Raw genomic sequence first — 23391 nt, 5'->3', positions numbered from 1 at the left:
TCTCTGGGCAGTGGCGGACCCCAGCGCGGTCACCCGCTGCCGGAAGGGCGACGCCAGCCGCGCGAGGCAGGCGGGCGGCGGCGTGGCGGCCAAAACAGGAATGGCCCACGCCACCGTCACGCCGCCGGCGTCGGTGGTGAAGAGGCAGCGCCGCCCGGCGTCGAGGGCCGGGCCCCAGAAGGCGCCCAGGGCCGGCGCGTCGTCCGGGCCGGGCGCCCAGTCGGCCAGGACGCAGGCTTGTGCGGGGCCCGAGTCGGCACGGAGGCATGCTCCATCACGACGCAGCACGACGACGCGCCCGCTGAGCTCCGTCAGCGCCAGCAGGCCGCCCGAGCAGGCGGCCTGCAGGTGGATGGGGGGCGAGACCCGCGGGCTGGCCCACAGCTGCCGCCACTCGGAGACGGGGCCAGCGGCGTCGAGCAGCGCCCACACCCGGCCGCGGTTGGTGGCGACGACCAGCGCGCCGCCGCCCGCCGGCGCCAGGCACCGCACGTACTCGCCGCGGCTGTCTGCCACGCCCGGCCCCGTGGGGGTTGCATCAGCCGGGGCAGCCCAGGCAGACCCCGGGTCGGAGGTGCCCGGGTCGGGCAGGCGGCAGACCTCCGTTTCCTGACGAGGCGGGCCATCGGCGTGCCGCGCTTTCCAGCTTGCGCTGCGGGGCCCATGCACCCAGTCGGACAGCAGCCAGGAGTGCACCGCGCCGTCAGCGCCCCCCGTGATCAGCACCTTCCCCTCGCAGGCGGCGGCGCACTGCCAGATGCCGCGCCCGGTGTGGCCCTGAAGGATGGGGTTTGGGAGAGGGAAGTGGGTGCCTCTGCGAACCTGGCACTCGGTGGACGAGATGGTGAAGCAGACAAGGGCTGCAGCAGGGTTGAATCCGGGCGCAAAGGGCCCCACGCGTCGTCCCAGGCAGCCCAAGACCCGTGACACAGGAGCATCGGCAATGCCAAGTGCGCCCCGCGCACTGGCCGTGGCCCATCCGCATTCCCTGCGATGCTGCGTGGGTGTGCATGATCCGGTTCTGATGGCGGTACAGTCCCAGCCACACCATCCTCCCCCCCCCTCCTCACCCGTATGATCCCCAGGGACGCCCCGTCCTCCAGGCTCCACAACCGCGCCGTGCAGTCCTCGGCCACGCTGACCAGCGCGGGGACCCCGGGGACGAAGCAGGCGTCCCACAGCCGTGCGGCGTGGCCGTAGAGTGCCAGGCGGGGCGCCACGTCCTCGCAGGCGCCTGACAGGCCCCGCACCAAGCCCGACACGTCCCAGATGCGCAGGGTACGGTCGTCGGAGGCGGAGGCCAGCTGGGCGCCGCAGGGCGCCCAGCAGACGCGGTGTATGGAGCCTTCGTGACCCTTCAGCCGCAGGCGGGTGGGCCCGGCAGGGTTCGACCCCGGGCGCGCCTCCCAGACCACCACGTCCAGGAAGATCGTGCCGCCCGCCACCCAGACGCGGGGAGGGGCCTTGGTGCTCTGGAGGGGTGCAGGGGGGGTGATCCATGGGTTGCGTGCGCCAGACGCGGGGAGGGAGGGTTGGAGCATGTCCCGGCAGGCGCATCAGGGGGGGCTGCACATCGCGGCCCCAGGCTTCCTGTGTGCAGCCGACACCCCTCGCCGTTGTCCGACCGGGGCCCGATACGAATCTCCTTGCGCAGCAGGAACTCACCTGGTTGGGTGCAGGCCGCGTGCCGTCACTCGCCCCACCAAAGCCTTCCCGGTCCCAGTCCAAGTGGATGGCCATGGAGTAGAGGAGGGAGCGCTCCTGCCCATCCACCTGCCAAGCCAGGTCGGGCCTCCAGTCCCGCTCTGGGGAGCATGTAAAGCATGTCAGGCTGTTATTAGCCAGCCCCAGGACGATGTGCAGGGTGGCGGGGGACGCAGCCCATAGGGAGGCGGCCAGGATCCAATGCCGCAATCGCGGCAGGGTGACGATCAGACTCATGCAGCCGCTCTGTGTGTCCAGGGAGAGGAGGGAGGCGAGGCGGTCGCCATGCGCCAGCACCACTCGGTCGGCGCCCGGCACGGCGAAGGGACACACGCGCAGGCCCTGCACTCGAATGGCGTCTGGCACGGCGATGCAGCTGCTGATGTCAGCACCATTGTACATGTGCAAGACTCGTACGGTGGAGCCCGAGGCCACCAGGAGGTAGGGGGTGGCATGCACCGCACACAGGGCAGTGATGTCGCCCACATAAGCATGTGAGGAGGGGCAGGGTCCTGTCCCACCCCCCGACATCACGATGGAAGACTCAATGCTGCATTTTGAGTAGTCAATGTCGCATCGACCACTCTTGCCGTGCATGACGAACATCCATCTACGATGCATGGACCGGGCCGGGGTGTGCTGAGCGTGCTGCGACAGCTGCTCTCCGACGTGCCCCTAATGTCGATGTACCTGAGAAAACCCGTGTCCGTCTGCCCTCTGCCGAGTCTCTCGTGTTCCATTACCCCTCGCTCAGCCTCAAGTGCCACTTCCAGACAAGATGGTGGACCCCGCGAGGATCGCCGAGCTCCAGAAGTACTACCAGAGGGCTGGCGGGTCTCCCTACATCCACCTCAGGGGTGAGTTAGACTTCAAGTCTTTCAGACGCCTCATAGTCGTGCTGGTAGTCATACTGAACACATACGTTCCCGCTGTGTGCGTGCAGGCAAGGCTGACAGGCTGACCAGCGTCGTCATCCCTCTGAGTGTCGGTGCCGTCGGTGCCTTCCTCCTGGCACGCGGTTACTACCGTATGATCACCGGCACGGGTGCGTAGTGCGGTGGGTCGACTCAGGGGGTCTCGGGTGTACAGGGTCGATTCTCAAGGATGCCCACCATCAATTCCTTTCTTCTACTTGGTAGGCAAGCTGGAGTGAATGCTAGGATTCCTGACAATGCATAGTTGGTTTGCTGCCTGCCAGCCCGATGACTGGGCTCTCCTGAAGGATAGCAAGTGCTTGGCTTGTAAGCGGTCGAAGAGGATAATGAAGCACTGAGCTAAGGGATTGAATGTGGTGATGGTAAGGCAGGATGCAGACCGCACGCAGCCCATCTGCAGGGCATTGAGCGCATGTAGCGCAAACATAGGCCTTCTGAGCTGGAACGAGTCGGTCAATGGTCACTTGTATCTCTTACAGCACTGCCTGCAGAGGTTGTCTCTCTTCCCTGAAGATCTATCAGCCATGCATCGAGTGCTGCACACCTTTGCGAGCTGCACCGCGACAATACTCTACCATATACAAACAGGAGCGCGGCTCTCATCGGAAAATGGGTAAAGATGCCTCCTTGAGACTAGGTTATAACACTGGTTGGACAGACATTTGGTTGGTAAGCGGAACCTTTCAACAGCTCTATCAACAAGAACTGGTGCGAGTATGTGGTGTTCTGTCTGGATTCATGCTGGGCATGCGCCTTATGGATGGGTTCAAAAGAAGGTGGATGAAGGAAGCCCCGAATGGACGTGGACTGACTCAAAATATGTTGGGAAGTTAAATCTGGTTGTTGATGCTTGTATGCTCGGGACATCTCATGTGGCTCGCTGCCCTCCTCAGCTCCGAACAGCAGAAACAATCCCGTGTACCTTGGTACAGAGCGATTAAAAACGCAGGCAAACTCAATTTATAATAATAATGATAGGGCGGAGTGAATCCACTGGTAGTTGGGCATGGGCTGCCTCATGGCAGGTCTAGATTCGCCTCCTGCTGATCCAGCAAGCCCCAGCAGCAGCCCAAGGAAGATATGTGGCAGATTCTTCAGCAAGTTTGTTCGACGACCTGCCTCTTTATGCAGCCAAGGGGGGTGTTGTGCGCGTCTTTGTGGTATCCACTTAAGAAGGGTGCAGCTCATAGGGCACAAGATAGGAGCACTTGGGTCTGGCCTTGATTGCGTCCATCCTATCATTGAGTTCCTGCTGGCTCCAGGTACGCTACTTGGCTTCCACACCTTTCGCTAGATCATCAATCCTCCCTTCAATCTGCGCAGAATATCAGGGGCTTGACTCAGATATACTGCTCGGTGAAGAAGACATTCTGCCTCTTGCTGCCACTCACCAGTAGTTCTATCCAGGCCAGAAAGGCCACAGGGATGGTGGTGATACAGTCCTTAAAACCTGGGCCCTCCAGGTTTCGATGAAAGTACTCATTGTTACACAGCATGTTCCTGTAAAGTTCGTCTCCATACTCGTCATCCGAATCGGCTCCGATCCTCCAATAGGGCACTGCAATTGCAGGGAGAGTTAGAGAAGTGTGGATGCCGCTGCAGGCTGCCAATATGGGGAAGAGGAATGCACGGCTCTGGCAATGTTCTCGCAAGGGTATTGGCATGTGTTGGCTTCAGTCTCAGCCCATGCGCGAAGGGGTAGCCTCACCATCCTGAAGATAGCTGATGTTGCTATTGCGCATAGTTACCCTGCGCTTGTTAACTACGACTGTGGTGCAGTCCTCCTCGTCCTCCCTTACAGCATCCCATTCCATCAGTCTCTCTATGTATTCCCCAAGGAACCGTTCTGCGCTCTCCCATAAAGACTGCCTGACATCCCTGCAAATGATTTTGGTGATTTGCACAGGACGTGGGTGCAGGCCGACTGCCAGGATGAGAGTGCAACCTCTGCGCTGTGACATCCTTACCTGGTCTTTCAGGTTGTCCTTCTGCATGTCCGTGCTGTTGGGAGGTAGGAGCGTTGCGCAAGCAGCCTCATGGACATCCTCTGCTGTGAGACATGGTCCCAGCTTCATCCAGTAAGGCCACAAGAACTCAAGGACTCATCTCTCTACGCAATAGGATCGAGCGGGTGAACAGATGGGTGGCAGGCCTCCCCCCGTGGCATGGGTGTCACCAGCTCACCCCAGAGTGAAGCCCGGGGACCAGCACACAGCCTCCAGAACACCAGCATGTAGCCTCCCAGTCATGTGCTGCGCCCACGCCCTCAGGAGCCCAGCTAGGATGAGAGTACCAACCTTGACCCCAGCAATCTGGTCGGACAGTTTTTGCAGTCCCTCTTCCTGTGAGGTGAGGACTGGATGTGAGTTGCAGACGCAGGGGAACACTTTGCAGGAACCAGCCAAAGAAACGTACCAACTCTTCTGCCATCGTTTGAATGGCTTGCTCATTCTTTGCGACCATCTTTGCGAGCTTTGGGATGTCGTCCAAGCGGTTGTGCATGAATCTGCTGAGTCGCTCCAGGGTGGTGGCCATGCTTTGCATGGAGGCGAGGATCTCCCGGTTGGTGGCGAGCAGCTCCAGAGCAGCCTGAGGTGGCATCGCGAGGTCTGTGACAGCCGCGACATCCCCCGAGTCGCCACCAGACTCGGTAGGATCCCCATTCTCCGTGAATTTAGCTCCGCCAGTCGGCGCCTTCGTTTTGCATAGTTACGACTGCGGCTCGGGTCGTAATGCTCGGAAGTCCTCATTACAGTGCGCTGATCGCGGTCGTCTCCTGTGGTGTCGCGTGTTACACTGCGCGCCATGAAAGTTCAAGGGAGAGGACGAGGTACGTATCGTACACTGTGCACGAGCAGCTGATGTCGTATGCCTGGTCATTCCGAGGTCGGCAATTTTTTGAACTTGGACTCTTCAATTTGAACTCTAGGCGCGAAGCATGCTGGCTTGGAGGAAAGTCCCACATCTTATTCTTGAGTACCAGGGGCCCCTTGACAGCCACACGACGCCCTCGGGCAACCAGCTTTGGATGCTTGATGCTGTGAGGGATCGCATATCGCTTCATAATGCGCGTGCAGTACACTGGCGTCTTGTGTACCTGCTTCAACCTTATCATTTGCATGGAGTCCGCTACATGATACAAAGTACTTGCGCAGAAAGGCAGTGTCTGTTGACTCTGACTCCCATTGACAGGATGAAGCGATACAGAATATTGACGGACCACATAAGTCATAGGATTCCTTCCAGAGTCTGCAGAACTCAGTCGGCGAGCTCCTCTACCACACTGCCCTATCTTTCGCCACATTCAATGGATCCTGCTTTAGCAATATGGTGTGTGTAGCAGCCTGCAAGATTAAAAAGACGAGCTTAAACCTATAATCACGTTGCGTGGTGACGGAAATGTCGTACTGTGCATCATTCAGTCACATTGACAGCTCTTCAAGGGCAAAGTGATGTCCACCTCATGGGCATGAACGTTGATGTCACCCCTTTGAACCACCGAAGCTCCTCATGACTACATCGGGGCACATGATGGCAGCCCGAAGCTAGGCGTTTGTACCCTGAAACTCCATCTCAGCAAGCGATTCATTTTGCATGATGCTATATAGCTCCAGTCATGTGTCTTCACAGATGCGGCTTTGAAGGGCAACGAGAAGAGGACGGGTCACGGTAGTGGCCGCCCCCTACCGGTTAGGTAAGCCACCAGCAAAAGTTTCTTCATCCGCAATGACTTTTTCATAGGCAGACGCGATTCTACATATAGCAGACTAACACGCCCTCGTTGTCACAAACAAAGTACAAAGCTCGTAAAACACAATACCACCCTTCGGCTAGCTTGGTATTGAACCCGAGGAGCACACTGACATGGCTCGCATCGCTGTCATTTACTACTCGACGTAAGGCTTGTAGTGCCGTTCACTCCGAATTTTCGACATGCATTTATTGATGTGACTTCAATCAGCGTCACTCCACCCCGGATGTATGGCAGGTATGGCCACATCGCGACGCTAGCCAAGAAGGTTCTTGCTGGCGCAAATTCCGTGGAGGGGGTCACCGCGGAGGTTTACCAGGTATGAAGCCTAGGGTTCGGTTCAGTGCACGAGGATCAACTTCCATCCTCGATTGCACCTCAGGCAGCTGCTGTTCCACACAGGTGCCTGAGACATTGAGCGAGGAGGTTCTGGCCAAGCTCCATGCTCCACCCAAGGATGCGGATGTCCCCATCATTGATGTGGCCAAGCTCCCCGAGTTCGACGGCTTCATCTTTGGGTTCCCTACCAGGTCCTTGTTGGGCGGTGGCTCTGGTGTTGGTTGGCTCTCGCCTCCTAGCTTGATCACTCTCCTGCCTGGCCACTGACTTCCTGCTGCAGCTTGAAAACGGCACCCCACCCACACGACGACACAGGTTTGGCACCGCCCCTGCTCAGTTCAAGGCGTTCCTGGATGCCACGGGGGGGCACTGGGCCTCTGGGGCCCTGGTTGGCAAAGGCGCCTCCATCTTCACCTCCACCGGCACCCAGGTGGGTCCGAGGGATGGTAGGAAGGACACTTTTGGCAAGGGTGGGTGGTGATCCACCGCTGCATTCGGTGCTTCTGTCCATGTTGAGAAGCGGGTTGCAGGCTCTCTACCTGGTACCAATGGGCCTTCACCCTCCTCACTTCACAGGGAGGCGGCAGCGAGACCACGGTGCTTACCAGCCTGCCGGTCCTCGTCCACCATGGCATCGTCTTCATTCCCACTGGCTACTCCTATGGTGGCTCCCTCTTCTCCAACGACGCAGTCCGCGGCGGCACGGCTTACGTGAGCAAGTGCATTGCTCATGGAAGGGCACGAGGGTCAGCGTGAAGCTCACCCCTGCGTGCCTCCCTGCTGCCAGGTCACCTTGGTGACCCTCCGTCATGCCTCTCCTTCCGCAGGGTGTGTCCACCCTGGCAGGTGCCGACGGCAGTCGTCAGCCCTCAGAGCTGGAGCTTGGGTATGCTGAGCACCAGGTGAGGGCTTGCCACAGAATCCCGCGTGGTACAGGTGCAACTGGAGTCCACTCGCACTGAGGTGAAGAAACCCGCCCTCAGGCATCCAATTTTCCCGCACATTACCAGGGCAAGTACGTGGCTGGCGTGATCAAGAAGTTGGCGGCCTAGGCCGGCAGCAGGAGAAACCGGAAAGAGCCTCTGCAGCAGCAATGTGTTGTTGCCCGGATGTTTGACTAGGATCCACTACACTCGCACCATCATCTCGCAATGGGAACCATACCTCCATGGGACATCCTTTGAAAGCATTAGAGCATTAACAGGTTATCTTGTAATAATTATTGACGGTTTGGAGAGACGATCGATGTTTCGGGATTCGTGCTCGGTCCTTGGTCGCCGCAAGGCGAGCTGGAATAGAAGATACGGTCAACGCGATTCCGGGCGAACGGGCAATGATAATAATAATACCGATGACTCTACAGCTTCACTTCCTACACAAACTGATGGATGGAACAGTGCATGGCGCATCGAGTCGGTGATGACACCTGATTCGGGGTACCAAAGTTCGTGACGTGATCCAAAGACGGGGCGAGGTAATCCTTCAGTTCTGATTTATAGGCGAGCCAACATCCCCACCCTCAGAGTTCAGAATCACCATGGGTAATTGCTTCAGTACGCCTGAGCCTTCGGCACCCGTTGCGCCTGCACCTGCGACGGCCGCACCAGCCGCCCGCCCTGTGGAGGCCGGCCCAGTGGTGGCAGCAGAGGATGCCGCTCCCGCTGCAAACGGGGCCGTAACCAGAGCCGATTCGACCAAGGGAGAAGCTCCAGCAGCACGCATAGCCGTCATCTACTACTCGACGTAAGTCTGGGGAAACCTCACCTGACTCCCTTTACTAGGGTCTGTGGACTTTACCAACAGCTGTCCTTCCCGACCAATTCTTCAGATATGGCCACATAGCGACACTAGCGAAGAAAGTACTGGAGGGAGCAAACTCTGTACCAGGAGTAAAGGCGGACTTATTCCAGGTATTATGCGGGGGGATTTGGGGGGTTTATGTGCATGGGGCGTTTGAATTCGATCAGCTGCCAACGGGTACACATCGCACAGCATGGACCCTTGCCTTCCCTTTCCTGTCGCTCCAGGTTGCGGAAACTCTACCTGCAGCCGTCCTTGAAAAGATACATGCGCCACCCAAGGATGCCTCTGTCCCCATCATCGAAGCCTCTCAGTTGCCCGAATACGATGGATTCATCTTTGGCTTCCCCACAAGGTAAACTGTTGCTCGAATGCACAGCATACTGGGTGCAAGTGGAGGAAGGCCAGTCGCGAAGACCATGCGTGCATGCACTGCACCTGACACCTACATCCTCCATGCACTCCTTGCCCCAGGTTTGGCACCATGCCCGCTCAATTCAAGGCGTTCCTGGATGCCACAGGGGGCCTCTGGGCCTCTGGGGCCCTGGTTGGGAAGGGCGCTTCCATTTTCACTTCATCCGGAACCCAGGTGGGCCAGGGAACCTTGGTGGTAGTCTGACATGCTCTGCCCAGCAGAGTCCTGTATCTCGAAAGGTCATGTGCTTGTTGTTGGGTGCCATGCCCGCCGCCCTCGACAACCTCGTTCGCCACGCCGCCTCCCCACCTGCGCCCCCCAAACCTTAGGGAGGCGGCATCGAGACCACGGTGCTGACCAGCTTGCCAGTCCTGGTACACCACGGCATTGCTTACATCCCCACCGGCTACTCCTATGGCGCCTCTCTCTTCTCCAATGATGCTGTCCGGGGCGGGACCGCCTATGTGAGTGGGACGGGGATGGATCGATCATACTCTCACTTGGCTCGTTGAGTTTACCATCCAGCAAGCTATCCTAAAACCCAACCCATTCCTTCCACTCTGCAACGTGTCCCAACCACATGTCCCCACCCAGGGGGTGTCAACCCTGGCGGGTGCTGATGGCAGTCGGCAGCCGACTGAGCTGGAGCTCGGCTATGCCGTGCACCAGGTAGATAGTGATTGTTGTGTGGGCAGGCATGGGAGCACCGTACAGGAAAAACAGTGTAAGCCATTGGTCAACCCCGTGCTGCCTCAACCTGTCTGCAGGGCAAATATGTTGCGGGGGTCATCAGGAAGCTGGCAGCCTGACCAAGTAGTGTTTTCTTCTGGCTTGCCACAGAACTGAATCGCCATAGCAAGAAGTTCTAGCTACAATCCCACTGACAAATTTCAATATATATTTCCCACCTGTCTGACAATGTAACTCTCATGCCCAGTCACCCTTCGATCCATCTCCACTGGACAGCAGATGTGCAATGTCCACCAAGGTTTTCTAGCCATCTCTCGTAAGGTATACGCTTGAATGACGTAAAGGGTCATAGTGTCCGATGTCTACATCTGCGAAGAACCCTATGCGTTCCAAAACATGATAACACGTATCTCATTGACTAAACCAATCTGCACGTCTGCGAGAGGTTGCGCGAGGCTCTGCCCTTCATATTGTGCACAGGGTTCGACGACAGCACCTGCACACAACACCGCATCATGGCCCGCATCGCTGTCATCTACTATTCCACGTGCGTGATGGACCTTGTCATGACTTCCTGATGGCATAAAATGCCCTGTGAGAGCCTCGCTGACTGTCCGATCTCCGCCCATGACGCAGCTATGGGCACATCGCCAAGCTCGCCCAGCGAGTGCTCGTCGGGGCGCGCGCCGTGGATGGCGTCACTGCCGACATCTTTCAGGTGGATACTGTTCCCTGGCCTACGCGAGAAGCTGGTGGCATCCCGTTGCCACATCCCATGTCGAGCATGCGAGCATCTTACCCGCCGGCCCGATGCAGGTCAAGGAAACTCTGAGTGACGACATCTTGGCCAAGATCCATGCTCCGCCGAAGGATGCCGATGTCCCCATCATTGACCCGGCCCAACTCCCCGACTTTGACGGCTACATCTTTGGGTTCCCCACCAGGTCTGACGGACTTCATGAGATCTGGGTACTGTTTGGTTGCCGTGGTACACAACAGATCTGGCATGGCTGCTCGCTGCCATCATGGCATGAATGATCCCCATGCTCCCCTCCCCCTCTTCTCTCCTCTGCGCTCACAGGTTTGGCACCATGCCCGCCCAGATGAAGAGCTTCTTCGACGCCACTGGAGGCCTCTGGGTCAAAGGCAGTCTGGTTGGGAAGGGCGCCTCAATCTTCACATCCTCGGGCACCCAGGTGCACATGGGTTACATGAGGTTGACCCAATGCCTGGAGATTACCTAATGATGTTGTGGCCAGGGAGCAATTGTGGCAGGAATTAACTTCAAGATGCTGCAATGCTCGGTGCAGCTGCTCCCGCATCTACATCTGTTCCCGGCCCTCCCTCCCCGCACCCATGACAGGGAGGCGGGCTTGAGTCCACTGTGCTGACCAGCCTGCCCAACCTGGTGCACCACGGCATCGTCTTCATCCCTGTGGGGTACACCTTCCCCCCCCAAACCGACCTGGGCCATGTCCACGGTGGCACCGCCTACGGCGCCTCCACCTTTGCCGGGTCTGACGGGAGCCGCCAGCCCATCGATCAGGAGCTGGACCATGCCGAGCACCAGGGCAAGTACGTTGCTGGCGTAATCAAGAAGCTGGCGGCCTGACGGGCATCGAACCGGTATGGAGGAGCGACGAGGGCCATGCTGCCAGGGAACTCTTGTTTGAAGACCTTCAAGCCAGGCAATTTGGGTCTTTGAACCTCTTCTTTTCTTCGTGTAGATGTTCACAAAAGTGATCCCAGTGCTGTCGACATGGGCTTCGAAAGGAGGGTGTCGGCGCCCGCGCGCCCTGGCAAACCCCAGTTCCTCTGTCGTGTGGGTGATCCCAGTGCTACACAGTGATCATCGATGGCACTGGTGTGTATAAATAATGTGATGCACCGACAAGTAGATGCGACAGGCGCATTCCCCCTCGCGACTCGGTGACACCGGGCTCCCAGGGGATGTCGGGGCGACGAGGCCTGTGGCGGGCATTCTCCGCCATGCCACGCAGAGGTCCACCCCCGCCCCCTCCCAAGTTCGTGCTCCCCGGTATCAAGCACATCGTGGCCGTTGCCTCCGGGAAGGGCGGTGTGGGCAAGTCCACCACCGCAGGTAGGAGGTTCTGGGGGGTGTCCTGCCAGTGGTCATTCCCAGGCATCAACCAGCACCCGGCCAGGGGGCACACCCCTCCCTTCCCCCGCCTCCCTGCAGTGAACCTCGCGGTGGCCATGTCTCAGTCCCTGGGTCTGAGGGTTGGCCTGCTGGATGCTGACGTCTTCGGTCCCAGCGTGGGGCACATGCTGGGCCTGAGCGGGAAGCCTGAGATCGGCGCAGGTGGGTGTGCTTGTGGCCGAGGATTCCTGACAGGGGGCCAGGGTGGGTCCTTGGATCGGCTTTGTATCCAGAGGAAGTCCCTTCCCAATCCTAGCTCCCGCCCTCGTCAACAATGCCAGGCGGGCTCATGGTGCCGCGCAGCGCGCACGGCGTGCGATGCATGAGCATGGCCTTCCTGCTGGCGCAGGACGCGCCCGCCATCTGGCGCGGGCCGATGGTCATGGGGGCCCTGGAGACCCTCATGTCCAAGGTGCTCTGGGCGCCACTGGACGTGCTACTCCTGGACCTGCCGCCGGGGACGGGGGACGCGCAGCTCACCGTCACCCAGCGCCTGCACCTGTCGGGGGCCGTCATCGTGTCCACGCCCCAGGCAAGAAGGGGGGGAGTGGGAGGTGGGGCGGGCGGGGTCTGGGGAACGCAAGGGGGAAGGAGAAGGTAGGCCGCACACGCGATGGACAGCGCGAGCCGCGAGCGCCGCACAGAGTTTCTGGAGCTCACGTGATGTTGCGGGCCTCCTGCCTGCCTGGGATATCACTCACAGACCGCATGCCCTGTCGCAATGCCCTCCAGCATTTCACATGCAGGACATCGCGCTCCTGGACGCCAGGAGGGGGGCCCTCATGTTCCGCCAGGTGGGCGTGCCAGTGCTGGGCATCGTGGAAAACATGTCCTACTTTGTGTGCGGGCACTGCGGCGGCGAGTCGCACATCTTTGGCCAGGGCGGCGTGCAGAAGGCGGCGGCCGACCTGCACATGCCACTCTTGGGGCAGGTGAGTGGGCTGCGGTCGGCCTGAGAGAAAGGGGATTCATGACAGCACCAGAGAGTAGGCCCTTCCGTCGCAGTTAGAGGGGAGACACCACAGGGTGACGAGGGTTGTGAGAGGTACACTACTGTGTCGATCCTGTGTCGCCGTTACGAGTGGCCCACCTCTTGCGTCCCATGACACATCGTCTCCTGCCATTTGCCACGCCTCCCCTTCGGCACCTACGAAAACCCTCTCCTCTCCAGGTGCCTCTGAACATAGACATCCGGGAAGGGGCCGATGGGGGTGACCCAGTGGTGAGCTCTGCGCCCAGCTCAGCCTCCGCCAGGGCGTACGTTTCGGTGGCAGAGGCAATCCTCAGGCAAATAGAGGAGCGGAGCGGGTCCCCTGTGCGTCCGAAGGACAGCTGACGGAGGCCTCGGAGCCGCAAGTGGCTACCTGCGGCTGCCCGGCCTGGGTTGCCGTGAGAAAACAGCTGCCAGCTAAACCGGAGCTGCTGGCACGGAAGGTCCCACTTCGCGAGCTCACGCGCGGCTCGGTCTTGGACTTGCTTTGATCGGCCTGTTTTGCTCAGGGTGATGCAGCACGAGGCCTGGCGAGCTGGCTGGAGGGTCATGCACGTCGACCGGCCGATTTCGAGACCGTTGACCATCGCATGCACCGCAGCTTCGTGCCCAACCATGCAGCCGGACGAAGGCGTTGGGTCGCGCAAGTCCGTATGTCGCTTCCAGCGCATTCAAGTTCTGCTCAGTTTACCGTTGCACACATTGTAAGCTCGTCAGCAAGCACAAGGCAGACGAAGCTCGACGATAATGACCATCGACGCTGGAACTGCCCTCGCGGCCATCGCCGCTGCGAATGATGTGGACACGCTGGAGAAGGCACTCCAGGATGCTTCGTTCATCGACGCTACGCCAGGAGATGATCGCCAAAAGTACAGGGGTGCGCTGGGGTTTCTTGCTCGGATCGTGAGGGCCCTCGCAAGACTGCACCGGCCGCGCACAGGGCACGTAGTTGACCCCACCTGCCTGCACACCTGTATTCGGCCCGGCTCGCGCACGCTTCAGTCCTCCCTGCTCGCAGCTGGCAAGGCCAAGCTGAGGAAGCTCAAGACCGAGCAGGCGGCCAAGGGAGGGGCTGCCAGTGCGACTGCCAAGCCTGCTGAGAAGTCACCCCATGCCAAGGAGGTGCGTGAAGGTGGCCGGAACTGTTTCCGACGGATCCCTGGGATGATGTCATGGTCCGACAACATCCCCTCCTGCCAATCTCGCACAGAGCTACGACGCCTCCGAGTTCGGGAGCCTGGTGGAGAAGTATGAGAAGCTGAACTGGCGCATCATCTCCAAGCCCGGCGGTGCAACGGTCAAGCCTGATGAGTTTTACACTCTGTACGGGTGCGCGCAGTGTCACGCCTCCAAGCACAGGGACTGCTTTCATGACACAGGGGAAGGGACATGAGCTCAGAGCGCCTTGCATCCTGGCACCCCTGATCCCCAGTGTATATTCGCGGTACTGCAGGTACCACATGCAAGCGTTGCAGGGGGACAACGCCACTGAGCGCCCCATGTGGGCAGAGAAGGGCGGGCTCGACTTCGAGGGCCGTGCACGCTGGGATGCTTGGGCGGCGCTCAAGGTGTGTGGGGGAAGGGTGGGTGGTTGCACGGGCGTCTGCATGCCAAGTGGAATGCGGTCTTGTGTCTTTTCCTCCAACCTGCAGAGATTCCCTCCCATTTCGCACATCACGATCAAAGAATGCCCGTGCCATCTTGCAGGGCACCCCCGAGGCCAAGGCCAAGCTGGAGTTCGTCCGACTGTACTACGAATTCCCGGTCAAGTCGTTGTACTCCGACACCCGTGCCTGAGTCCACCCGGCCTCACCCCATATCTGTCTGTCCACTTGAATGTTGCAGGGAAAATGCATGTTCTGCCTTTTCCCCAGGTGCTCGCGGCTACCACCCTCCTGTAAGCTCACACTGAACATGCATGGGATGAGGGGAGACAGGCAAGTGCCATCACAGGATCGTAAGGATCCACCGCTTGCGCATTGCAATTGAGGACCACCCATGTGTCGCACCAAGGGTCCGGGACTGCCTGGGTCAGTGCAGAGCAGGGATGGAACTGCTGCCATCCTCCTCCACATTGGCGAATGGTTGCGCCTTGATCCTGTCGGGGAGGAAAGTGGGAAACAGGTGAGAGCCTATTATTGCATTCCCGGCCCCCTGCCCGACATGCCACCATGTGCATCCAGACCCTCACCCCTCTGCATTGCCTTGCCTGCTGCGGGAGGGTCTCAGGGTCAGTCCGCCGCCGAATTTGGCCACCAGATCCTGGACACCAACCCCCTCCTGTGCTGCTTCAGGATCGGGCTTGATGGTGGGGGCGCCTGGGGTTGGCGAGGATCTGTCCTCGTCTAAAGTGGGATCGCCTTGTCCAGTCTCCACCTTCAAGCCGTCCATCTGTCGGCAGGAGCAGAGGGCAAAGTGAAAGGGTGCCCCAGGGAGAGGCGACGCTCCGGTACGGCAATGCACAGGGCTGAGCACAGCGCCATCAATCCGACACACCTGTCCCGCCAGCGACGACACGGCGGCCTCGCAGGGCTCGGACTTCACCGCATCTCCAGCTGCCGGGTCTTCGCCTTGCTCCGCCCTTTCCTCGGCGGCCTGGGCCATCCTCGCTTCCAGCTCCTCCACCAGCGCCTGGGATTGAGTAGGTGCATGGAAGAAAGCGTTTGGAATCAGGGGAGAGGAGAGTGGAGGAGGCATCGGGTGCCATGGCTGCCTCGCATCTGAGCAGGTGTCGATGATGGGCAGGACATTGCGCCAATGTCCAGATCCGAGCAGATCCCTTGTGCCTGACACTTGGCACGCCCAAAGCTGACTCCCGCAAGCCCCGATGGGCCTCCCTCCCGAGCAGCATCACCTTCACGTCGCCCTTGGCGGCGGATCGCTTCGCCTTGGCGAGAATGCTGGCAAAGGCGGCCGCCACCTCGGCATCCCCCAGCGTGCGCCGGTACATCTTGAATGACTCGCTCAGCCGGCGCAGCCCCTTGTCGCTGATGGGCAGCTGTCGAAGGTGCGAGGGAAGGGGGGGGTGGGGGGTTGTGTGGAGGGCGGGGACATGCGGAGCAGCACCACGGCATGTGGAACCTCAAGACTCACCAACCCCTCCACCGCAACCCCGACACTCGCCTGGGTGAGGCAGAAGGCGACGTTGTGCCACTGCGTCAGGCTCTCGCTTGCCGCAAAGCGCTGGCACAGCTTCTCCACCAGTGCGTCGCCTTGCTTGTCTTTCTTGATGTACCCCAGCAGCTGCACGCGCGCGTGGAGCACCACCAGTGGGAACAGTACAGGGGGGCGTCGCAGGGAGGCAGGCAGGCGGGCGCCCTGCAGAACAGCACTCTGGCTGCAGCGCTTTGCGCCCCCCCTTCCCTTTTCGAGGGCGTCAGCCGATTTGCCGCACAGAACCCTCCGACGACCCCTCCTCCCACCACTGCTCACTGCTTGCATGATGCTCTGGAAGTCGGCCTTGCCCAGCCGACTGTCGGCCGACAGATTAGAAAGGATGTCGGGGAGCAGGTTGTAGATGGGCGAGGTGCCCTTGACCTCCTTCTTGGCCAGCTCGTGAAAGAAGAGCTCGGCGAGCGCGCGGATGCGGGGTTCGGGGTCCACCAGGCAGACCGCCAGCTGGGCAATGTGCCCCTTGACCTGCGGAGAGGCAGGGGACAGGCGAAATGAGAGGGGCCTGGGGAGAGGCGTGACAACGGGGAAGAGCCAGGGGCACCTGGTTTGGGCTGTGAATGGCTAGTGCTACTTGGCACTCCCTGCCAGGCCTCGCCAGGCAATCTCGCCTAGTCCCCTGAGGACCGCCGCTGAGTGCCCCACAAACACTCGGGCCCCTCACACTCCGTTCCACACCTTCATCATGTCGTTCAGGATGAGGTGGGACAGCACCATGAGCGCATTCTTGCGAACCTGTTGGGGGCCGGGGGTGAGGCGCGGAGCTGGGCGAGGGAGAGGTGCACTCGGCTGTGCAGCCTGGTTCACATGAACATCCCGCAGCATGCACCCCACCTCCCAAGCTTGGCATCACCGACAGTCATCCCTGCACAAAGTCCCCCACCGCAATCGACCCCACCATGGTGTCGGCGTCTTGCAGCGGGCGGTACATGCGCTCCGTCCAGCCCTCCAGCATGTTTGGGAATCGCAGGGCCAGGTCGCCCAGTGCCACGGCAAGCGTGGACCTCAGCCCCGGCTCCACGCCCCTGCGTGGAGTAGAGTCCGGAAAATTGGCGATGGTGGTGGTGGGCGGGAGGCTGGGCATGGTGCGTGCCCAGTGAGATACTGAGGGCGCGATTGGGAAGGACCACCAAGCACCCCTCACGCCAGGTCTCTGGCCAGCATCTCGAAGACATACAGTCTCCCTCCTCGGATTCCCCTGATGCCCCCCGCTCATACTCCAACAGCCCACCCTTCCTCTGGCCCTCCTTCCCCCAAGGGAACACACCACCATCACCCCAGCACCAGCTTGCCCACCGGTTCTGGAGCAGTGTGAAGAGCAGCTGGAGGTGGGCGGAGCAGAAGGCGCCGTCCACCGCCATCAGCTTGACGAGGCAGAGCAGGGCCGAGGCCCTGAGCCCCGGGTCCCCCGTCAGCAGGGCCCGGCTGTGACACACTGCGGAGATTTGGGTGAGCTAGGAGGTGAGCGAGAGTCGACGTCGGTGATGGTGGTGCGATGATGTGCCGCTGCTGGTGGGACCGACCAGCTGGGCGGGCTCATCGGCTGGTGCATCTGCCGTCGGCAGCCCTGAGGGCCAGGTCCAGCGGCCAGATTCGCCCTTCATATCCCCTCCCCCTCTCCTTGCAAACACTCCAATCCACTCTCACCCGCCGAGACGAGGCGGGCGTGGGGGGCTAAGGGGCTCGCCGGCCCCAGGATCTCAGCCTCGGCCCGCTCGCGCTGCCCCTCCAGCTCAGCGTCGGCAGCTACGGAGCCCACGCCCAGCTCCGCGTTGATGTCCTCTGCATCTGCCTCCTGACCCTTTGCCTGGCCGGCCGGACGGCCCACGCCAGCCAGCACGCGACGTGCACGCTTTGCCTGGCCGTCCACGTACACCTGGCACAGGGATGATGGAGTGGGTGGGAAACATACTGGGCTTGCCTGCCACGCGGAGTATCTGCTCACTATGCCGCTGCCAGGGCAGCCGGGGATGCAGACGCCCAGGAACTCAGCGGGCGGTCACTCTGGTGCGGCAGCCAAAATGGATCTTCCCCTCGCTTCTCCGGCCATGCTGCTCCATGCAAGGCACCCGCTCGTCACCCCCATGTGCCCCTTCAACCCCCAGCCCATCTCTCCCCCCCTCCCTTTTCCCCTTTCCACCCACGTCATCTCACCAGCTGTGCCAGGGCCGCGTGGCCCAGGAGGAAGAAGAAGGGCCCCAGGTCGCGGCCGTCGCCGGCGGCGGCACGCGAGCTCAGTGCGCGCAGCGCGGCGGCCACCACCCGGCCCGGCTCCGGGTGCAGCGCGAACAGCGCGTCCACGGCCGGCCCTGCCGCGCAGTACCACTGCTGCCGTGGGACCGCGCCGTCGGAGAGCAGAGCACGCGTGAGGGCAGCCAGGGCCGCGGCGCGGCGCGGCGCCAGAGGCCCACTCGCCAGGCCCGGGCCCAGCGCGCGGAGGCAGGCGCAGGCCGCACGCACCGCCAGCGCGTCGGCCGAGCCCAGGCCCGCGCCGAGGAGCAGGTCCAGCTGGCCGCTTGTGACGCCCTCGGGGGCCGCTGCCACGACGTAGGAAAGCAGGGTCAGCGCGGACCGCAGGTGGCGCACAGCCCTGCACGTTGATAGTAGAAGTATGTGGGGGGGCGCAGGAATTGGGGGGCATGCGAGGGGTCCCTGCTCGTCATCCACACACGCTCCATCTGATGCAGGGTTCCTCCCCCCCTCCCCCAGCAAAATTAAAAAGAAACAGCGCACGTCTCATGCCCCTGGGCCGCTGGGTTCTTGGAGGGGCCCGAGGCGCGGTCCAGGGTGGCCCACAGCTCCAGCACGACGGCAGGGGAGAGGAAGTCGCGGTCCACAAACTCCTTGACCAGCGCCGCCAGGGAGCTCAGCTCGCCTGGCACGGAGCGGCGGGGGGGGGGGGATCTGAGTAGGAAGGGTGATGTTGGGCGACTCGGCGGCTGCATCGTTGCTAGGCGGATAGATATTCTCTGCCCCAAGCCCTCGACGGCATGACCGCGGGGAGTAGCCGCATGCTGGACAGCATATCACCGATCACCCTAGCCGCCTGCCATCCTTGTCGCACCTCTTTCTTCCCAATGCACTTTTGACCTCAGAGTAAGCGCCACTCCCCACACCCTGCTCCCCCTCATTCAACAGCTCCGCCGCCACCGTCTCACCCAGGGTGGCGTCGCTGGCCAGGTCCATCAGGTTCCTGGCAGCCGCCGCAGGGGTGAACAGGTTCCCCGCCCACCCCGTCACAAAAAGCTGGTCGGCGGCTTCCACCAGCCGCGTGCGGATGGCAGGGTCCCTGGAGAAGACCAGCGGCAGCGCGCGCCGGGTGGTGGCTTCAACGCCGTCCACCCCAAACTGCTTGCAGGTCAGCAGGAAGGCCACCGTCTCCTGTGCTAGTGCGAGGAGAGGGAAAGAGATGGCACCAGCTGAGGCTGCTCCTCATACCTAACGACAGGGTCTACCTGTTCCCCAGCGCTCATGGCCAGTTGAAGATGCACCCCAAGGAGAACCCCCCTCCAAAAGCCCCACTCTTGCCTGGACATCAGAGACGGAGGCGGAAGCCAGGAGCTGGGCCAGCAGGGGCATGGTATGCGCCAGGGTCCTTGCGAATCTCGTGGCCAGCTCCAGCGAGGCCACCAGGGCCTTCAGCTCCTCCAGGCTGCCCTCCCACGCCGCCGGCGCGACCTCGGAGGCTGACGCACGGCGCTGCGAAGAAGGTGCGGGTTGTGAAGGCAGTGGCACCTCCCCCGTGCCGGGCTCGGGCTTGATTCGAGGGGCCTCCGCACCCCCCTGCTCGCCTTCCTGACCCGGCTCCGTGGCGCCGTCCCGCCCGCCCTCCAGCTTCAGGCCCTGGAACTCGTCCTCGGCATGGTCAGGGGCCAACACCTATTGCATGGACAGGCACAATGGTTGCTGATGCAATTGGCCAAGGAATGACAACTTGTGGCGCCCCTGCACACCTGGATGCATCCCAGCATTTGTCAAAAAGGCACCGTCGACATCCTAATCATAGTAGCACGCCGTCCGGGTCCCCAGTTTCCACCCCACCACGAACACACTCCAAATGACCAATCACACACCTCCAGAGCGGCACGGTGGGAAGCCAGGGAGGCCGCGAAAGCCCCTACCGGCAAGGCGGGGCCAAAGGGGTTGTGCAGCAAGAGGCACTGCAGGAGGCGCAGGGCCTCCCGCCTCACCAGCGAGCTCTTGTCCTCCAGTCGCCCTGGGTGGTGGAAAGTGAGAAGGAAAGGTCGGCTGTCAGGCTTACAAACCTGGCAATGCCAAGTCCACGGCTCGGCTCCCTTTGGGGAAAATGTTTCCCAAGGAGGGACGCTCCGCTTCAGACCAGTGCAGGGCGACGGAGCCCTACGCGTCATCATCCCAGGCTGCACTGGCGGGCCTCGGTCACACTTATCTGCCACTTACACCCACAAGGGAATGATGTTCTGGTGCCCAGACAAGCACTGGTGTCCTCTCCACCCCCCCCACTTCCAAAACCCAGTGCGCACCGACGGCGATGTCCGTGACGGCCGCCCAGTGGCCCAGCGGCAGCGTCCGGGTCTCCGCCAGGCCCTGCCAGGCGGCCAGGCAGGCGCGGCGGGTGTAGGAGCTGGTGTCGCGAACGCGCTGAGTCAGCACATCCAGCAGGTGCTGCTTTCCACGCAGGCGGGCGGCAGTGGCTGGCAACAGGGTGGGGGGTGTTGAGGTGAGTTCAGAGGTGTAAATTTGCACAGGATTAGCCCTATCTCCAGGATACAAAGTAGCTTGCCCGGGGAGCAGCTGCATGCAGAGAGGACAGCGCGCCGGATGTGGCATGCCATCCCCGGCCTGCCGCCCGGCCAGGGCCAGCACTGCAGGCCCCGACATTCCACCCACCAGAACCTTCCTCCCACCCCCCAGAGCGGCACGCACCCGTCGCGCTTTCCTCCTCGTCCTCGCGCTCAAAGGCGCGCTGCAGGAGCAGGCCCGAAGCAGTCACGATGCTGGACCTCAGGGTGTGGGCCGCGCCGCCTAGGTGTGACAGCAGCAGGCTCACGTGTCTCGCCAGCAGCCTGCCAAAGGAGGAAGGGGTGGGGGAGGAGATCAGGAGAAAGGCTTCATGCGCTGCATCCAGGTGAGGGCAGGGAAGGCGTCACGTGTTTTGCACCAAGTGCAGGCCTTCTTCTCATGGCCCTCACAATCCCTCCACTCCCAGACCCTAACCCTACTTGGGCAGCCTGGCGGCCAGCTCCTCGAAGAACACCGCCACCGAGCGCACGCCCGCCTTCTCGCCGGTGGCAGACTGCTGGCGAGCGTACTCTGCGGGGTCGACCGCGGCCAGGCCCCCCACCACCGCCGAGGCCTGAGTGGAGGTAGGGGTGGGGTGAGATGGGATGCTGTGACTGGCCATGAATCACATCAGGGGGTACGATCTCTAGGTGTTCCAAGCCCACTGCCAGTAAGCCTGGCATCCAGGGACCATAAGTCAGGTCCTGCCTGCTGAGCAAACCCAAGCACCCTCCATCCAGGTTCCCCCGCCTCCCCCTGTCCAACCCTCACCAGGCTGGCGCTGCCCCACTTGGCGACCGAGTCGCGGAGGAGATCTGCCACTGGGCCCGGGCTGTGCTCGCGCGTGCTGATGAGCTCCACCAGGCCCGCGGCCACGCTTTCCTCCCGGCCGTACTTGAGGGCCAGGGCCGACAGCACGTGCCCGGCGTTGCCCACCGCCACACCATCCCGGCATGCGGCGGGGCGGTCCAGGAGCGAGGTGGCCTGTGAGTGGGGCAGGCAGATGGAATGCATGTGCCTGGGCGCTGCACACAGGGCTGTGCAAGGGGCCAGGGGTCTCTGTATGCAGTTGCAAAAGTGGATCCTGCGTCAAGATCATGGGTGTCAGGCTCAAACCGCCAGCAAGCCAGGCCCAGAGGCTTGCATCAGGAACACGTCACCAGCCTCACCAGCAGGCTGTAGCACAGGAGCAGCTGCTCATCGGGTCCCGCCGGCCTGAACAGGGCCCAGAGGTCGGTGTTCAGGGAGGCAGCCGCCGCCTTGACGGCCGTGGGGAGGATGGCCTCCGACCCGGCCGCAGCCCCCTCCACTGTCCGCTTCCTGGGGCCGGGCTTGGCCGCCTGCAAGGCAGCGGGCTGCGACGCGGCGTCACCCTCCCTGAGGCTGAGCCACTGCCGCACCAGCCAGGAGAGGAAGAAGACGTGGGCGCGGAGGGCGGAACGGTGCTGTGCCGTGCCCGCTGCGTCCTGCTCCCGCGACGCCAGCGCCCGGTCAGTCCAGCTGGTGAGGCAGGTCAGGCTAGAGGCCAGGCCGTCCACCAGCAGGCCCCTCCGGGACTCGGACAGCAGGGGGAAGGCCCGCACGAGGCCCACCAGGTCATCGAAGAAGGCCTGGTCCACCACCCCTAGGGGGTCGCGGTCGTAGAGCTGGAATGTGATGCCTGGGAGGGAGGGGGGCGAGGATGGGTGGGTACTTTTGGCCGTCCCCGTGGCACCCACATCATCGCCGGGCGAGGAGCCGACGCAGGAAGTGGCAAGAGTGCATTTCTTATCCAGTTGATAACCGCATCGCCCAGTCATACGCACGTTCTGCCACTTCCTCGAGCTCGCCCTGGCTGGCTCCCGACAGGTCGACCACCCGGGAGACGGACAGGCCGGTAGTGCCTGCCCCCTCCCCCCACAGCTCCTTGGCTTCGGTCGGAATGATAAACTCCATGACGAAATGATGGGACCATGCCGGTGCGGGCCGCGACATGTACCACCTGCCGGGAATGGCTGTCGCGCCCTGATTTGAACGCGGGTGTCGCCCCCTCGTGTGACTGGGGCTGTACTGCGGTGCAGGTACATCGGGGTCATGGTCAGGCACGGTCAGGCTGCAATGGAAAATGCGGCAACATGAAGGGGTCGGGAGTGGCATCCCCAGGGGCAGCGTCTGGGTGAGGGGTGCATGCCATGGCGCGGGGGCACCTGGCCCCACAGATGGACCGAGGGCCCGGCGTCAGGTCTGCGCGGGCGAGGCCCCATCCCCCAGCTCCAGCCGCGCGCGCTTGAGCTGGCCGAGGTCTTGCTCCGCGGGCGCTTCCAGCCCCGCCTCCCCCGCCCCGTCCAGCATGTGCATCAGCTGCTGCAGCGGCGGCGCAGGTCCCGACCCCGCCTCGGCCTCGCCCGCGGGGGCCGGGCCGCCGCGCTCGCCCGCGGCCACGGCGTGCGCGGCGTCGGCCCCGGCCTGCGCCGCGGCGGCCTCCATGCCGGGCAGCGCCAGGGGGACGTCGCCCAGCGACCCCATGCCCTGCAGGAAGGGGTGCATGCCCATGCCCGACACCTGCATCATCAGCTGCATCAGCTGCTGCTGCGCCGCCGCCCCTGCCGCAAACGAGGGGTCGGTGGCGGCCGCCGCCGCCGCGGCGGCGGCGCTGGCGGCCGCGTCGCCCTCGCCCTCGGCGCCGCCCGCCGC

The 23391-nt window shown here is 62.2% G+C and overlaps 5 protein-coding genes across 5 annotated transcripts in view; 3 read left to right on the top strand and 2 right to left on the bottom strand.

The window, feature by feature from the left end:
* Nucleotides 1-6616: 6616 nt before the first annotated feature.
* F751_4228 (NAD(P)H dehydrogenase (quinone)) lies at nucleotides 6617-11246 on the top strand (the record flags this gene model as incomplete). Its single annotated transcript, XM_011397138.1, has 14 exons — nucleotides 6617-6709; nucleotides 6793-6920; nucleotides 7045-7159; nucleotides 7306-7440; nucleotides 7557-7631; nucleotides 8757-8884; nucleotides 9004-9118; nucleotides 9274-9408; nucleotides 9539-9620; nucleotides 10115-10181; nucleotides 10271-10352; nucleotides 10451-10578; nucleotides 10716-10830; nucleotides 10998-11246. The coding sequence occupies 14 exons, from the start codon at nucleotides 6617-6619 to the stop codon at nucleotides 11244-11246; spliced, it is 1647 nt and encodes a 548-aa protein (XP_011395440.1).
* Nucleotides 11247-11623: 377 nt separating this feature from the next.
* Nucleotides 11624-13131, top strand: F751_4227 (Iron-sulfur protein NUBPL; the record flags this gene model as incomplete). The annotated part of the gene is made up of 5 exons (XM_011397137.1): nucleotides 11624-11735; nucleotides 11835-11957; nucleotides 12077-12349; nucleotides 12528-12727; nucleotides 12967-13131. 5 exons carry the CDS (start codon nucleotides 11624-11626, stop codon nucleotides 13129-13131), a joined length of 873 nt encoding a protein of 290 aa, XP_011395439.1.
* A 402-nt stretch (nucleotides 13132-13533) lies between these two features.
* Nucleotides 13534-14583, top strand: F751_4226 (Acyl-CoA-binding protein; the record flags this gene model as incomplete). Its single annotated transcript, XM_011397136.1, has 5 exons — nucleotides 13534-13663; nucleotides 13805-13908; nucleotides 13997-14115; nucleotides 14240-14354; nucleotides 14494-14583. 5 exons carry the CDS (start codon nucleotides 13534-13536, stop codon nucleotides 14581-14583), a joined length of 558 nt encoding a protein of 185 aa, XP_011395438.1.
* Nucleotides 14584-14817: 234 nt separating this feature from the next.
* Nucleotides 14818-22653, bottom strand: F751_4225 (Condensin complex subunit 1; the record flags this gene model as incomplete). Its single annotated transcript, XM_011397135.1, has 22 exons — nucleotides 14818-14884; nucleotides 14978-15177; nucleotides 15283-15417; nucleotides 15641-15784; nucleotides 15880-16029; nucleotides 16219-16425; nucleotides 16636-16692; nucleotides 16856-16982; nucleotides 17254-17392; nucleotides 17605-17833; nucleotides 18112-18282; nucleotides 18418-18547; nucleotides 18691-18832; nucleotides 19116-19338; nucleotides 19480-19836; nucleotides 20031-20173; nucleotides 20460-20630; nucleotides 20863-21002; nucleotides 21159-21292; nucleotides 21490-21702; nucleotides 21888-22378; nucleotides 22524-22653. 22 exons carry the CDS (start codon nucleotides 22651-22653, stop codon nucleotides 14818-14820), a joined length of 3900 nt encoding a protein of 1299 aa, XP_011395437.1.
* A 282-nt stretch (nucleotides 22654-22935) lies between these two features.
* F751_4224 (hypothetical protein) overlaps nucleotides 22936-23391 on the bottom strand; it is a gene marked incomplete at both ends in the record, with an annotated part of 3192 nt that continues 2736 nt past the window's right edge. The window contains one exon of the mRNA XM_011397134.1: nucleotides 22936-23058. Within this exon, the coding sequence (XP_011395436.1) occupies nucleotides 22936-23058 (123 nt within the window). The remainder of the gene's footprint in view (nucleotides 23059-23391) is intronic.

Source organism: Auxenochlorella protothecoides (genome assembly GCF_000733215.1).
Source record: "Auxenochlorella protothecoides strain 0710 unplaced genomic scaffold scaffold5, whole genome shotgun sequence".
In the NCBI taxonomy this organism is placed as follows: Eukaryota; Viridiplantae; Chlorophyta; class Trebouxiophyceae; order Chlorellales; family Chlorellaceae; genus Auxenochlorella; species Auxenochlorella protothecoides.
Note: the sequence above shows the minus strand (reverse complement) of the source record. Positions and strands in the feature narration are given on the sequence as shown.